Source organism: Ursus americanus, chromosome 18 (assembly GCF_024610735.1).
Source record: "Ursus americanus isolate L20-20 chromosome 18, mUrsAme1.1.p, whole genome shotgun sequence".
Taxonomy (NCBI): domain Eukaryota; kingdom Metazoa; phylum Chordata; class Mammalia; order Carnivora; family Ursidae; genus Ursus; species Ursus americanus.
This window is the reverse complement of record NC_142144.1, coordinates 7910021-7927288: the sequence shown is the minus strand read 5'-3', so window position 1 is coordinate 7927288 and position 17268 is coordinate 7910021. Positions and strand designations below refer to the sequence as shown.

Genomic DNA, 17268 nt, shown 5'->3' with positions numbered 1-17268 from the left:
GCTCAGGTCATGATCCCAGGGTCCTGGGATCAAGTGCTGCATCGCGTTCCTTGCTCATCCAGGAGCCTGCTTCTCCCTCTGCCTACCACTTCCCCTGCTTGTGCTCTCTGTTTCTCACCCTCTATCAAATAAATACATAAAATCTTAAAAAAAAAAAAAAGTCCATCAAAAACTGGCTTGGGACCACTTTGGTAATGTGGACTCCTGTAAGGAGATGCTGAGACCTGAGTTGGAATACAGCATATTCCTATCAGACTTGGGACTTCGAGATTTCTAGCCTTTTGAGTGCCCAAAGACTCGGATCCGAGTGTGCCTTGTACATGGCTGTAGCTCCAATATCCGGAATAGTAGCATAGAGTAGTGGGAGACCACTCAATATTTGCTAATGAATGTTACACAGCCTGAGAGCAACTCTAGTGCTCAATTCTCTGAGCCTCGGGTTTTTTTGTTTGTTTGTTTTGTTTTCATCTAAAAATAGAGATTAAAAACAATTCTTAATTACTGTGAGGATTTATTGAGATGATGCAGTAAAGCGCTTAGCGTGGAGTCTGACACGAGAGCTCAGTGAATGGTGGGTATGTGGCTATAGGTACCCAGAGAGAGATGATGCCGATAAACCTCCAGTTATGTTGTGGTTAGGAGTCTCTGAGTTCCTCATGTGGGCAGGCGAAAAATGGAGGGTTCCCAGGAAGAGGAAAGACAGGACATAACGCGGTTTCAGGAAGAGGGAGCTTGTCAGGAGCCTGTGGCCAGGTGCGGAGGCGGCGGACGGGACTTTAGGACCCTGCGCCCCAGGAGCGCGCGACTGGCAGAGTGCGCGCGGCGCGTGAGGTGAGGGGGAGGGCGCGGCTTTCGCGCCAGCCAGGGACCGCCTCGCGTCCAGCCGCATCTCGGGGGGCGGGGCCGGGCTCCCGGGCCGCAGTGCGATTGGCGGAGGCGCGCGGGTGACGCTGACGGCTGGCACAAGGCCCCGCCCCCGGCCAGCCCCGCCCGCGCGCGCGCGCCGGCAGGTCGGCAGCCTCGCTCTGGTTCGCGCCGCGCCTCCGCGGCGAGTCCGCGCGTCAGTCGAGCCCGAGCGCGGCTGCGGAGCAGAGGGCTGCGGCCGGCAGAGCGCGCGGACCCGGGGAGGTAGCCGTGTCCGCGGGCGTCGCCTGAGGAGACTCGAAACCCGGAGACTCGCGCAGCGCGATGGCCCCCATTGGCCTCAAAGCCGTGGTCGGAGAGAGTAAGTGGAATCGGGGTCCTCCCGCGGGCGAGGGCTGCGGTTGCCCGGCAGGAGCGGGGCACCGTACCTGCCCGCGGCGCCCCGGCCTCGGCGCCGGCTGCTCGCCCCGCCCGGCTGGGGGCTCGGGGCTGGGAGGGTCCCGTTATTCCGGCGCCGCCCTCCTCTCAGGGAAGTCCCTCCCGGCCTCCTGCGGCCGGCGCCCGCTTCCCTGCTTCCCCCGCTCTCCCCTTCCCGCATTCCTCCCCCTGCAGCCCACCCTTCCCCTCTTCACTCCGTCCTCCTTCACCCATCCCGCCCCTGCATCCCCATCCCGCTCTTCCCTCTTTACCACCCCACCGCTCCCTCCTCACCCCCATTTTTCTCCCCCTCACCCCATCCCCCCCTTCACGCCATTCCTTCTTCCTCCCCCTTCCCGAACCCCCAGCACCCTATCCCTCCCTTTCACCTCGCCTTTACCCCCTGCAGCCCATTACCCTCCCCTTCTGCACCTATCACCCTCCCCTGCCCCCCCATTCTTCACTCCCATCATCTTCTCCCCCCTTCCCTCTCCCCTTCCTTGCCTTCTTTATTCCCCGAGCTCCCTGATTCCGTTCCGTTTTCTGCCTCCAGTCCCTCCCTCTTTCCCACTCTGCTTGGTGAATCGTGACGAGCGAGATCGCGGCCCGCGCCGCCACCCCCACCCCCTCCGGGAGCCAGAGCCGCGGTCCCCAGCTGCGGAGACCCACCTGGGAGCGGCTCGGCGGGCACCGGCCGCGACGCGCCGCTCGCCCAGCCCCGGCCGCTGCTGGCCGCTGGGGAGGAGCAGCCTGTTTATCCAAAGGCTTGGCTCTGCTAAGCTGAGGCCGCCTCTCTCCTCCTCCCGTTTTGGGGTCGTGGCTGCAAGGGCGGGGTCTTATCTGGGTCCCGAACCCTCTTAAATCGCTCGGGAGGAGGCGGAAAGCTTTAGCGTGCGGCGGCAGGAGCGGCCCTGCTCTGCCCAGCACCGCAGTCTGCAGTCTCCCTGCTGGCAGGACCCAGCCCTGGCTTGGCTGGACGTTTCGGGCAGTCCAAACCACTGTTGCAGGGAGGAAATGGTTGTTGATGGGTTTGGATGAAAGGCTCGGCGTAAATGGATTTTTAAAAATGGATGGTGGTGAGTGTCGGCTGCAGCGGAGTGAGGGCTGTTGGTGATAATATTTGGAAACGGCGTCCTCGGTGCTAAGTAAGATTGATGATAGGTGTAGACACATAATGCCTCTTCAATATTTTGGCGATTTCTTTAATAAAAACCGTGTAAGGATTAATGTGGCTTTTGCTACCTCTTTCGGATTTAGGAAAAAATTAAAACTGGGCTTTTCTCTGCAGGAGAGGATAAGAAAGGAAATAGAATAAAAGTGGTGGAAATGACCGTTTCCTTTCCAGTGATTCTATTATTACAGCGCTCTCTCTCATCAGACGTTTTTAGCTGTGTGTAGCGTTTCTTTTGAGCATCACAACTGTTTTTCTTGCCTAGTTTTTCCGTTGATATATAGGAGATATTCCCACTTGTTGTACAGCCTTTCCTGACCTATTGCATCAGAAGAAATTTGTCTTAAAAACTGAAACCCAAATGAGCAAGTTTTAAAAAGTGCCCGCAGTAACACCTGCCTTCCTCATGCAGTAAAGTTTCTGAATCATCTACCTTCTATTTTCTTAGGAGAATCAAGGCGTTTAGGGCTGGAAGGACCCATGAGGGATCCTTTAATGTCGTTTTGCCTGTGGGAAAGAAATGGAGGCTCGTAGCAGTTAAATGACTTGCCAAAATCAGTGTTAATTAATTTTTTAAAACCTAATGTCCATTTCCTTGCAACATTAGTTAAAAAATAACTTTTTTCATTTTTCTATATATACCATTTTCTCCCAGTAGCCTTTTAAAGGGTTTTGAAATATGCAATGTTGTGTTACATGTTACTTTCTTTCAGGTGTTTTATTTGAATACTGTGCTTTTAAAATAAAAACCTTAAGTGTTATAGAAATAAATTTTTGCATCCTTTTGCCAGGACCCTTGTTCATGCTGTAGCTCCTTAGTACCCCCACCCCCCCCCCGCCACATTTTTAGAAGCCAGCATAAAGGTTAAAAAAAATCAGTAATGCAATATGGCCAAAATTTCTTTTCTGAAATAAAGCAAGACCACTGTTTATGAAAAGCAAATCAGTTTTACATAAAATTGGTGAATGCGTGAACAGCATCTGTTCTGATAACATTTGAGTTATGTATAAATTTTGGGAAAAAATATTGCAATTATTTGTCAGTGACACAGGTTAATTCTGGCACCTAATTTTGGATGGGCTTTTCTAGTTTTTCCTTTCTTTCTCTAAAAATAAAAGTAAAATAAATAATTTTTTTAACCAACATGCAGTTTAAATGTTCCCTATGCAGCCTGGTCTTCCCAAACTAAATTAACACCTGATAGTCACTATTGATTGTATTTCCTCATTTTATACTCTTTGTAGCACTTCACATTAACTGAAATGATCTTGTTCAGTTTTTTTCTGTTTGTTTTTTGGGGGGAGTTGTTTTGTGTTTTTTTGTGGGTTTTTTTTTTTCTTTGATTGTTTGATCCACTTGAATGAGAGCAGGGTTTTTATCTGGCATGTTCACCACTGACTCCATGCTAAGAACGGTGGCTGACTCTGTGCAATGTCAATGAATGAAGCATACAATGGAGGACAAGATAAATGTAGTTTTTGGCTACTTGTCACATCTTTCTGAGTTGAGTTTTAGAGTGGCAGTAGGTACAGGCACAACAGAAGTAGAGGAGGTAGGTCAACTTTAAGCTGTTCATTCAACAATGTTTGTTCGATCACAGCCTGCTAGGAACTATGGGAGACTGAAATATGGGACACTCATACTGTTGTGACAGACATAGACAATCCTGAGGAACTTTCTCTGTTACTTCCAAGTTTTCCCTGTCACCCCCTCTTCTGCTTCCCCTACACAGGATATACTCAGTGTATTACATGTCGTTGTGTTAGTCTTGCCCAGCTAGACCGGAAGTTCCTTCAGGGGAGAGTAAAGCTTGTCTTATTCTTTTATCTATCCGTAGTGTGTGAATTAGTGCTTGGGACTCAGTAGATGCTGAATGAATGACTTAATCTTTATGTATAGCAATTCAGAGAATGGGCTCTTGGAATTAGATTACCTGGCATAATATTCTGGCTCACCGCATATTAGCCATGTGACTTTGGCAAATAAGGGACCATTTTTGTGCCTCAATTTCTTAAACTATAAAATGAGTTATAATAGCACCTACCTTGTGGGGGTTCTATGAGTGTTATATGAGGTAGTGCAGCACTTAGCACAGTTCTTAGCACACAGTGAATTCAGTAAATATTATCATCATGAAAAGATCCACAAAAAGGGTCAGTAAGTGTTAGAGGATTTTGAGCACAAGATAAACTAGCTATGTCCTGTGGGGCCAAAGTTTTGGGGGAGAAGGGAGTCTAAGATAAATTTCTTGAAAGGAGCACCTGGGTGGCTCAGGCGGTTAAGTGTCTGCCTTTGGCTCAGGTCATGATCCCAGGGTTCTGGGATCGAGCCCCGCATCAGGCTCCCTGCTTAGTGGGGAGTCAGCTTCTCCCTCTCCCCCTGCCCCTCCTCCCTGCTTAGGCCCTCTCTATCTGTCTCAAATAAAGAAGTAAAATCTTTAAAAAAAATTTCTTGACAGAGGTGCAAATGAACTGGAAAATGGGAGAATCAGCCTGAAGAACCTATGGACAAGTTGTAATCTGACCCAACTTGTTTCCAGTTCTACTTGTATCTTTGCCCTTTTTTCTTCATTTTCTTTCTGTAAAATGTACTTGTTTTCTGTTCTCTACAAAGAGATTGTAAGGGAAAGGAGGATTTCATTTTCTGTGGCATTTTATATCTATTCTTTGTTAATAGATGACGTTTCGATATATAAATCCATGTTGTGATCCACAGTTTATTTCTGTTCCCTGAAGTTTTTTGTCAGTGTGTTACAACGATGCAGGGAGTTCTATTTGTCTTTCTTGTTGTTTTCTAGCTGCTAGCAATTTCTCCTCATGTTTGTTTGTAAGAATCACATTCCTCTAGAAAAGAATGCAGTTTCGATTTGCACATTAAGTACATACCTTTTTCAGACCAGGCCATGATTCATAGGATGTGTCAGAAATTGAGAGGGCACCTAGATAGAAGCAATCTCCATTCATTCTTACACTCTTTTTTCTGTAGAAACTTTGGTTAGCATACAAATAGCAAGTATTTTTTGAAATACATACATATTGTATTTTTTCCAGTTTTAAAATCTAGGTATAATTTGCATACAGTAAAATTCACCCTTTTCAGTGAATAGTTCTTCACATTTCAGCCATTACATACAGTCACGTAACCACCACCATACCCAAAATACAGAACAATGTCATTACCCCCTCAAATTCCCATGTGCTGCCCTTTCTAGTCAACCTCTCCTTCCACCCCAGCCCTGGGCAAACTCTGAACACTTTTCTGTCCCTATAGTTTTGCCTCTTCCAGAATGTCACATCGATGGAATCATACAGTATGTGGCTTTTTGAATATGACCTCTTTAACTTTAGTACAATGCGCTTGAGACTCCTCACGTTGCCTGTGTCTGTAGTTTGTCCCTTCTCATTGCTGACTGCTGTTCTTTTGTGTGGATGCACTTGGTTTATCACTTTGCCAGCTGAAGGACATCTTAGTTATTTGCATTTAGATACTTGCATATGCTTTTACAAGCATTCACACACAGGTTCTATGTGAACAGATCACTCGGATATGTAAATACCTAGGAGTGGAATTAATGGGTCATGTGGTAAGTGTATGTTTAACTTTATAAGAAACTGCCAAATTGTTTTCCAAAGTAGGTATACCATATACGTTCCTACCAGCATCTTTGTAAGTACATGGTATTATATGTTTTTAAAATTTTAGCCATTCTGGGGCGCCTGGGTGGCTCGGTTGGTTAAGCATCTGACTCCTGATCTCAGCTCAGGTCTTGATCTCAAGGTCGTGAGCTCAAGCCCCATGTTGGCCTCCACGCCTGCCTCGCATGGAGCCTACTTAAAAATCAATCAATCAATCAATCAATCTTTAGCCATTCTGATAGGTATTGGTATGATGGTTCTATTTTAATCTTTTTAAAAGATTTATTTATTTGAGGTAGAGAGAATGAGTGGTAGGGAGGGGCACAGGGAGAGAGAGAAGACTCCCCACTGAGCAGGGAGCCCTGATGCAGGGCTCCATCCCAGGAGCCTGGGATCATGACCTGAGCTGAAGGCAGACGCTTAACCCACCCAGTCACCCCCGTATGATGGTTTTGATTTGCATTTTGCTGATGACTGATGATGATGAGAAGCATTTTTTTTTATGCATTTAGTGTCATCTGTATGTCTTTGCTGAAATGTCCAAATGTTTTGCATATTTTTTATTGGGTTATTTTCTTACAATTAAGTTTTGAGAGGTCTATATATCCTGGGTGGAAGTCTTTTATCAGTTACATGATTTACAAATCTTTCCTCCCACAGTTTGTGTCTTGTCTTTTCATTCTATGAACAGTATTTTTCAGAAAAGTTCTAATTTATAAATTTCTTCTTTTATGGATTGTGTTTTTGGTATCCTATCTCAGAAATCCTTGCTCAGCCCAAATTCACAAATATTTTGTGTTTTATAAATTTTCTGTCTTTTCTTCTAGAAGTTTTATAGTTTTAGGCCTTATATTTAATTTTTGATCCATTTTGAGTTAATTTTTGTGTATCGTGTGAGTTAGGAGGTTCATTTGTGTGTGTGTGTCAATTTTTTTTGTATGTAAGTGTCCAGTTCTAGCCCCATTTGTTGAAAAGACTGTCCTTTTTTCCATTGAATTGTCTTTGTTCTTTGTTGAAAATTAGTTGGCCATATATGAGTGGGTCCATTTCTGGACTCACTTCTGTGTCATTGATCTGTATGTATGCTTTCACCAACATCCACTCTGTGCCAATTACTGTAGCTTTGAAGTAAGACTGGAAACCAGGTATTGTGAGTTCTCCAACTTTGTTCTTCTTTTCCATAATTGTTTTGGTTTTTTTGGTTCATTTGCTTTTCTGTATAAATTATAGAATCAGCATATCTATTTCTATTTAAAAACATTTTCTGGTATTTTGATTGGAATTGTGTTAAATCTATAGATCAGTTTGGGAAGAATCGACATTTTAACAAATTTACTTTTAATATTTTAGTGTCTTAGCTTTATTGCAATGTGAAAATCATAATTCTTAGCTTCACAAAGAAGGGAGCAACCCTATGAAGAGGATTACATATAGTTTGGCAAAGTTGCAGAATACAAAGTCAGTTTACAAAAATCCATATAGAAATTGAAATTTAAAATAGTACCATTTATAGTAGAATGAAAAAGAAAATGAGATATTTAGTATAAATCTAGTAGAATATGTTCTAGGTCTATATGCTGAAAGCTATAAAACACTGATGAAAGAAATCAAAGAAGGCTTAAGTAAGTGGAGTGATATACCATTTTCATGGAATAGAATAATACATGTTACATTTATTTCTATCTTATTTTTATTTTTTTTTTAACATGTCTTTTCAATTCTCTTGGGCAGATACATAGGAATAGAATTGCTGGGTCATATGGTAGCTATATTTAACTCTTTGAGGAAAGAGTTACCATTTCCTTTCTCCAAGTGGCTACACATTCCCACCAACAGTATATAAGGTTTCCAATTTCATAATATCCTTGTCAACACTTGTTATTATCTGTCTTTTTTGTTATAGCCATCTTTGTAGATATGAAGGGCTATTCCATTGTGGTTTTGATTTGCATTTCCCTGATGGCTAGAGATAAGCATTTTTTTTCATCTACTTATTGGGCCATTTGTAGATCTTCTTTGAAAGATGTCTACGCAGATCCTTTACCCATTTTTATTTATTTATTATTATTTTTATTATTTAGAGAGGGAGGGGAAAGGGGCAGAGGGAGAAGAAGAGAATATTAAGCAGATTCCACACACAGTGTGGAACCCCACACAGGGCTCAGTCTCACAATCCTGAGACCATGACCTGAGCCGAAATCAAGAGTCAGATGCTTAACTGACTGAGCCACCCAGGTACCCCCTCCTTTGCCAATTTTTAAATTAGATTGTTAAAATTACATTTCTAATCTACATATTATTTTCATTTGAAGTTACCATTTTTACTGTCTTTTAAATGTAAAAGTGGAAATCTTCAATAAATGATAAGTATGTAAATAAATCTGACCAGTTTATTTCATTAGTCTTCTACCTTTTATCTTTCTGTGTAATTTTAAGACTTTATTTATTTGACACAGAGAGAGACAGCCAACGAGAGAGGGAATACAAGCAGAGGGAGTGGGAGAGGAAGAAGCAGGCTCCCAGCAGAGCAGGGAGCCTGATGTGGGGCTCTATCCCAGGGCCCTGGGATCACGCCCTGAGCCGAAGGCAGACGCTTAATGACTGGTGCCCCTCTTTCTGTATACTTTTGATTAAAAACAAATTTTTGGGGGGTACATGGGTGGCTCAGTTGGTTAAGTGTCTGACTTCAGCTCAGGTCATGATCTCAGGGTCTTGGGATTGGCCCTGCAGGGGGCTCCCTGCTCAGCAGGGAATCTGTTTCTCCCTCTCCCTCTGCCCCTCCCCTGCTTGTGGGCAAGTGCACTCTCTCTTTTTCAAATAAATAAAGCCTTAAAAAACAACAACAATAAAACCCCTACTTTTTCTTGTAGTGGTTGTGATTCTGTCCTTTTACACAATTCATTTAAAATTTAGAAGTTACTTTTGCTGAGTGGTCTCATTGTGTCTTCATTCCCAGTTTATTAATTAAAAGTATAATATTTTTCTTTTTTTTAAAGATTTTATTTATTTATCAGAGAGAGACAGAGGACGTGAGCACAAGCAGGGGAAGCCGTAGGCAGAGGGAAAAGCACTCATCCCAGGACCCTGGGCTCATGACCTGAGCTGAAGGCAAACACTTAACTCACTGAGCTGCTCAGGCATCTCAAAAGTATCATATTTTTTAAACTCCTTATTTAGGGGCACTTAGGTGGCTCAGCTGTTGAGCACCTGACTCTTGATTTCGGCTCAGGTCATGATCTCAGGGTTCTGGGATTGAGCCTGAGTGGGGCTTCCGGCTCAGCATGAAGTCTGCTTGAGGTTTTATCCCTCTGCCTCCTCCCTGCGCCTCCCATCACCTGCACGTACGGTGCATGCTTTCTCTCTCAAATAAATACATAAATAAAATCTTTAAAAAAAAAAAAAACTTTCTGGTGTGCCTGAGTGGCACAAAGGTTAAGCGTCTACCTCTTTGTTTCAGGTCAGGTCACGATCTCAGGGTTGTGGGATGGAGGCCTGCAAAGGGCTCCACCCTCAGCATGGAATCTGCTTAAGGTTCTCTCTCCCTCTGCCTCTCCCCCTTCTCTAAAATGAATAAATAAATAAATATATTTTTTTAAAACTCTCCTTATTTACGTTATATTATATTATATTATATTATATTATATTATATTATATTATATTATATTTTTAGTTGGCCCCATCCCCAACATGGGGCTTGAACTCACGACTCTAAGAGTCATATGCTATAATGACTGAGCCAGCCAGGCGCCCCTAAACTCCTCACTTTTTTAAAGGATTTTAACGTTGTTGTCTTACAGATAGTACAAAAAATGATTAGCTACAATTGTGATAAGAATTACAGAGAAATGGTATAGGACACTATGAGCACGTGTAACAGGGAGGCCTGGCCTAAGTTAGGGAAGGTTAGAGAAAGCTTCCCTGAGAAAGTGATATTTGAACTACTTCTGTTTAGTTCCAGCTTACTAAGAGTTTGTTTTTTAAATCAGTATTATCTACTTTTTCAGTTTCTTTTGAAATGATCATGTAGTTTTTCTTAATCTATTAGTATAATCTAATTGTAATATTGGATATCATTGCATTTCTGAAACAGCTTTACTTTGTTGTCATGTATTATCCTTTTTCTGTATTGTTAAATTCTACTTATTATTTTTACATATGTATTTTTTAATATTGGAGCCCTCTGGCTGTTCTTTGATCATTTCAATTATATTCCCATCTCGGGGCTTTGTATTTATTGTTCCCTATGTTTGAAATATGCTTGTTCCCTTAATTCCTTTAAGTCTCTGGTCAAATGCCACCTTACTAGTGAGATCTTCCTTGACTACTTTATATAAAATGAAAACTTTCCTCCAGAATTTCCTGTCCCCTCCTTACTGTGCTGAACTGTCACTATCTGACATTTCGTACTTACTCGTTTATCCGTGCTTCCACCAGCCAAATGTAATTCGTACGAGAGCATAGACTATTTTGTTCACTGTTGTATCCCTAGCACCTAGAATAGTACTGGTACATAGTAGGCACTCAGTACGTATTTGGAATGAACAGTTGAGCACCATATTTTATGTATGTGTATTTTTTCTCTCTTTTAAATCTTTTTTAGATCTTCTATATCTGAATTTCTCTCTCATTAAATGAAATGGAAAGTTCCCCATCTTTTTGTATGTTTCAGAATAGATGAAATAACATAAGAATTCCCTTCCTTGAATGTCAGAAATGATTTATCCATAAAGGTATTTGCGTTTGTTGCTTTTTGAGGAGAGAGGATAAGTATTTGATTCATCTGTTTGTCCAATTGTCTACTTCTTTAGTTAATTTTGGCAATTTGTATTTCCCTATAAAATAGGCCTTTCAACTTGAAAATTTTAAATTTGTTGACTTTAAATTAAATTTGTTAATTTAAAAAATATCTCCTGTATTAATTGTTATGATCCTCTCTCTCATTTTACCCTGTTTGTGTTATTATTTTCATGGAAATATGTGCTAGAGACTTGTCTATTTTAATTGTCTTTTTATTTTTATTTATCTATTTGAGAGAGAGAGAGAGCATGAACAGGGTAGGGGCAGGGGGAGAGGGAGAAGCAGACTTCCCGCTGAGCAGGGAGCCCAATGTGGGGCTTGATCCCAGGACCCTGGGATTATGACCTGAGCTGAAGGCAGACGCTTAACCAACTGAGCCACCCAGGCTCCCCTCTTATTCTAATTTCTTGAATCAAATGATTGGTTAATTTTTTTCCTCATAAAGTATCAAAGGATATGAATTTTCATCTGAGTACAGCTTTGTCTTGCCATTATTTATTTATTTATTTGACAGAGAGAGAGAGAGCCAGTGAGAGAGGTAACACAAGCAGGGGAGTGGGAGAGAAAGAAGGAGGCTCCCAGTGGAGCAGGGAGCCCGATGCGGGGCTTGATCCCAGGACCCTGGGACTACGCCCTGGGCTGAAGGCAGATGCTTAACGACTGAGGCACCCAGGCGCCCCATGGATTGACAGTTTTTAATTAATCTGTTTTTTTTAGAGCATGCAAGAGGTGGGGAGGGCAGAGGGAGACCGAGAATCTTAAGCAAGCTCCACGTCCAGCACGGAGCCTGATACGAGGCTCCTTGAGATCACCACCCTGAGATCATGACCTGAGCTGAAATCAAGAGTCAGAGGCTTAGGGGCGCCTGGGTAGCGCAGTCGTTAAAGAGTCTGCCTTCGGCTCAGGGCGTGATCCTGGCTATCCGGGATCGAGTCCCACATCAGGCTCTTCCGCTATGAGCCTGCTTCTTCCTCTCCCACTCCCCCTGCTGTGTTCCCTCTCTCGCTGGCTGTCTCTCTGTCACATAAATAAATAAAATCTTTAAAAAAAAAAAAAAAAAAAAAAAGAGTCAGAGGCTTAACTGACTGAACCATCCAGGCGTGCTCTCCCCCCTCACCTTTTTTAGCAGTTTAAATTGGGGCAAAATTCCCATAACAGGTGGTTTGGGACTCAGGTAACATGTGTGTTACCCATCAGATGTAAAAGAGCATATTATCTGCCACAGGATCCAAAAAGGGCCTATTGAATGTGCGCTGAAAGATTTTCCCTCTGGCTTTTTTGGCATGCAGCACCTCTTAGACAAACAGGTGTTTGGCAGCTAATGAAGTATCTTTTCTTTAGTGGAGCATTCAGGCCAAATTTTATAGTCATCACTAGCAATTCAACAGCTATAAAATGTGAACGCTAGTCCCATGGCTCACCTACATGAGAAATGTTGGAGAATCCCTAGCTTGGTCTTTCTGCTTGCTTCAACCAGTTAGTTGCTAGTGTGCAGGGCTGTCCCTGGCCCTAAAGTCAGGGTGAGGTGTCCAAGACTTCAGCTGAATATCAGCAAGTAAGAGTTTTCCTTACCTTTTTCCCTCCACGCAGTTTTTTGGTATTATATGTATTTTATCCATGAGAAGCAGTATTGGGTAAGTGGAAAAAATTCTGGACCAGAAGTCAGAACATCTAGCTGATAGTCCCGGTTCTCACACTTAGTGGCTAGGTGACCTGGACATCTTATTAAACCTCTTTTAAAATTAGGAATGCTGCTCTCAGCATCACACAGTTCTTTTAAGGCTCACATTAAATAATAAACAAAAAAATTGCTTGGAAGACAATAAAGAGTCACTATAAGGGGTTATTACTACTTTACGGGTATAATTATAGAGATTAGTTTACTGCTTAAGGTTAGTGAATAAGTTATTAGAAGAGTCAAGGAAATGAATTACTATGCTTTTCATAGACACGGGATCTAATAATCACTAGACAACAGCTAGCGGATGTCCATTCTGATGCTCTTTGGGAGAATTTGCATTGCTTAAAACAAAGCAATTTGCTTCTGATATACACCAATCTGCTCTCGATCTGTGTCTCTGAGGCCCTGAAGCAGGAGTAACTACTAATGGCTCAAATTGCAAGCTCTCGGAGGGCAGATTTCCAGTATTCTTTTTTTCCTGGTTCTCATATGCCACTGATATTTCACTTTATTTATTTATTTATTATTTATTTATTTTTAAGTGAACTCTACCTCCAGTGTGGGGCTCAAACTCACAACGATATTGTTGGGACTAGATCGGGAGTCTCATGCTCTACCGGCTGAGCCACCCAGGCATCCCGTGATGTTTCATTTTAAATCTCTACTAATTATCTGTCCTAAAAGCTGACCTTGTAGGAAGTGAATGAGATATTAAGTATTTATTACACTAGCAAAACCTATTTCATTCTTGGGAACAACAACAACGAAATTAGAGATGGAGAAAAGTAGAGAAAAACAAACAAAAAAATTCCTGGAACCCAGCTGTGAAGATACAGATTTGAATCAGACTTTCCAGCAGTCACTCCTTGTTTGGAGGATCTCTGAGATGTCAGAGAAACCCCAACCATATATCACAGCTTGTTTCCTTTTCGGCATGCCTCAGAGGGTTCTGGGACCAAGTGTTTTCATTCATTCAACCAGTATTTATACAGTCTCCTGTGTCAGAAGCTGTGCTAAGGGCAGCTGATATAACGGTGTATAAGTAGATCTGGTCCTAGTGGGATTCAGACAGGCAATGGTAGCCCATCAGGGTCAGTGCCCTGAGAGGGGCACAATAGTGTGATGATATTGGAGCACCTGGGGGAGCCTCCAACAAGGCCTGGGGAATGAGGGAGACTTGGAGGATGAGAGGAGCTAGGCAGGAGAAGAATGGTGTTGGTGGGGCCCGGGGGAGAGTCAGTCAAGTAGATGAATGTCCCAGCATGGCAAGAGAATGAGAAAGAAAAGTTCAATGTGGCTGGAGCTATGGGGTGAGGGAGTGTGCAGAGAGAAGTTGGAGAGGTGCTTGGGGCTTTCTTACCCTTGTGAAGGACTTCTTTTTTTTTTTTTTTTAAAGATTTTATTTATTTATTCGACAGAGATAGAGACAGCCAACGAGAGAGGGAACACAAGCAGGGGGAGTGGGAGAGGAAGAAGCAGGCTCACAGTGGAAGAGCCTGATGTGGGGCTCGATCCCACAACGCCGGGATCACGCCCTGAGCCGAAGGCAGACGCTTAATCGCTGTGCCACCCAGGCGCCCCTTGTGAAGGACTTCTATCTTTATTCCAGCAACAGAACACCACTGAAGGTTTTAAGTCAGGGGGAGACATGGTTAGAATTTAGGGGGTGGCTGGCTCAGTCGGTAGAGCATTTGACTCTTGCTCTCAGGGTCATGAGTTCAGGCCCCACATTGGGTGTGCAGCCTACTAAGAAAAAGAAAGAACAAGAATTTACTTTAGGAAGATCTCTGGTTGCTGCGTGGAGGCTGGTGGGAGGGAGGGAGACTGAGGGCAGAGGATCCCATTAGGAAGCTCCTGTGGTGGCTCAGGCTGGAGACTGTTGAGGTGGGCATGGTGAGCTCTGCCGGGGATGGAGAAGTAGCAGTGGCTGAAAAGAAGATCGACATGAAGGAGTCTGTGGAGGTAGAAGGGTCAGGGCGTCATGAATATTTGATGAGCAGGTTGAGGAAAAGGAGTTGGGCGGCTTGGGCAGACAATTGGAAGGTCATGGCATTCACTGAGATATGAAAGGAGAAGAAACAGTTTTGCCAGGGGAGGTGTGCTTTTATAGGCATTGTTTTTCAGGTGCCTATGGATTGTGTAAGGGGAGATGGCCAGTATGCCGTGGGCAGATGTGCCCAGAAGGTCTGGGCTGGAGACTTGGATTGGGGCGTCATCAGGTCATTGAAGTTGTGGGATCGGGTCAGATCACAGAGGAGAGGGTATAGGCCAGAAGAGGGCCTGGGTTTTCCCCCAAGGACGCCAACATTTCGGATGGGCATAGGAAGAGTAGCCAGCAGCCTCGAGAGTCAGAGACAGGAAGGTGAATCTAGCAGAGCAGTGTCTATGATTTTGTGACTCACATGGCCCATCGTCAGACTGTCTGAAAGCGAGCTTGAGCCGGCAACCAGGACTCCTCGGGAAAGGGTGAGTCTTTGCTCTCCAAGCTCGGAGGCTTGGCACTTGGGTACTTTTCCAGAGTTTTTCTCTCTGTATCTGAAAGTCAATCTGTGTCTGTATGAACTTCATTGTTCAGGATTGTTTTGAGGTGGAAATGAGGATATAGTTGTAAAGCTCTGAGGATTTGGGATTTATACTATGTCAAGGTGGCATCAAAGTGTAGAATCTTGGCTCTGGGAACAATCTTAGAAGCGTCTAGTCCAGACTCCCACCCAGAGCAGGAAGTCAGATTGTACTAGTCTGTTGGATGAAACACCGTGGGAGGTTTTTTTTCCCCTTCTCTGTGGCTTTTGGGGACAGAGTACTATTTTCATGTCTGTGCCACTGTAGATTTTCGCAGTGACAAGTATAAGCCACTAGCAGTGTTACAATAGTGAGGGAGGAAAGGCCACTTATACTGTGCTTAGATGTAGCTCTGGACTTTCCAGTTGATTCTAATCCAGTCACAGATGATCCTCATGAACTTCCTTTAATGGCAGTAGGAACAAAGCTGCTTCTGTTTGGCAGCTGAGGGGGAAAAGGAAGACCTTTTAGGCTTAGATGGTTTTCAGAGCCCCCATACTGAGAGTGACACGGCGATGCAGACCTTGGCCCCTTCTCTCATACTTCCTTTTCACCCATCTTCTTGAGCACCGGTGTGCTAGGAGAGGAAGGAGAGAGGCCTCTCGCTGGTCTCCGGACACATCAGTATTGTCGGGACTAGTTGCTAGGGATTTGAGGAAAGTAAAACATTGCAGCTGAGCTAGGGTTGCCCTCTGCTCTGTTCATTGCACACTCTAGGCTTTCCACGGTAGACTACTGTGAGGCAGACCCCTTAAAAATTACTCAGCCTGCAGACCTAGTCATGTTTTGGGTAAAAGTTCTTCAGGATTTGAAGATGAGGCAATCATGGGGTTGCTGAGAGTTTCCAGTTTGCTTTCCCTCAGATAATCCTGGGTGAGTTACCTTGAACTTTACTGTTTTGGTTATGTAGTGGGGTGTTTCTCCCTCTGTGTCACCTCACCCTTCCTATTTATCCTTTAAGGAACTTTGAAAGTCAAGTTAAAGTAATAACTGTTTTTCACGCTTTAACCGAAACTGAAAGATTTGGTCAGTTTCTCATACAGTGGTAATACCCATTCTTTCCCTGCCCCCAATCTTATTAAAAATGTCCAACCGGGCGCCTGGGTAGCGCAGTCGTTAAGCGTCTGCCTTCAGCTCAGGCCGTGATCCCGGCGTTCTGGGATCGAGTCCCACATCGGGCTCCTCCGCTGGGAGCCTGCTTCTTCCTCTCCCACTCCCCCTGCTTGTGTTCCCTGTCTCGCTGGCTGTCTCTCTGTCACATAAATAAATAAAATCTTAAAAAAAAAATGTCCAACCTACTGAAAAGTTGAAAGAATAGTATAATACACCTACTTACTTTCTACATAGATTTAGCAATTGTTAACCTCTTGCTATCTTTGTTTTTATTTCTCTTTTTACTGAAGAGTTAGGTTAGACATTGTGGAAGAAAAAAATAGTGAACTTGAAGATGTAGCAATAAAAACTATCCAAAGTGAAACACAGAAGAAAGACTGAAGAAGAAAACAAAAAGCATCAGTGAGCTGTAGGACAACTTCAAAGAGTACCGTACATATAATTGGAGTCCCGAAAGGAGAGAAGAAGGGGGGGGGCAGTGTGCAGAAACAGTATTTGAAGAAATATTGGCTGAACTTCTTCCAAATTTTTTGATAACTATAAACTCTTAGATCCAAGAAATTCAGTGAGCCCCAAGCATAGGCAACATGAGGAACTCTACACCAAGGCACATCATAACCAAATTGCTTAAAAGCAGCTATAAAAAGAAAATTTTTAATTACCCAGAGAGAAAAGACACACTATATACAGAGCAGAGATAAAGATGGTGCAGATTTCTTGCCAGGAGCAATGTAAGCTGAAAGTCAGTAGAGCAGTAACTATGAAGGACTGCGAGATACAAAATATTAACCTAGAATGCTAAACCCCAGAGAATATACTGTATCCTTCAGTAACAAAGCAAAATAAACACTTTTCAGACATTAAAAAAAAAAAAAAGTTGAAAGAATTCATCGCAGCAGAGCTGCACCGGGTGAGATGATACCGCAGGGAACCATGCAGGGCACCAGACACGATGCCCGTGGGGAAACGTAAAGCCACGCTCTGCTGACACCGGTTGGCTTCCCTCTGTGCACCACTGTGACTCTGG

At 43.5% G+C, this 17268-nt stretch overlaps 1 protein-coding gene across 5 annotated transcripts in view; it reads left to right on the top strand.

The window, feature by feature from the left end:
* Window positions 1-1004: 1004 nt before the first annotated feature.
* Window positions 1005-17268, top strand: part of STXBP1 (syntaxin binding protein 1) — a 65392-nt gene continuing 49128 nt past the window's right edge. For 2 of the 5 annotated variants that reach the window (XM_087869354.1, XM_087869352.1), the window contains exon 1: window positions 2140-2357. In XM_087869354.1, coding sequence (XP_087725480.1) covers window positions 2306-2357 — 52 coding nt within the window. In that variant the 5' untranslated portion in view covers window positions 2140-2305. Of the gene's footprint in view, window positions 1226-2139; window positions 2358-17268 lie in introns of those variants that run through there. The other 3 variants (XM_045770985.2, XM_087869351.1, XM_087869355.1) reach the window with 3 other exon arrangements.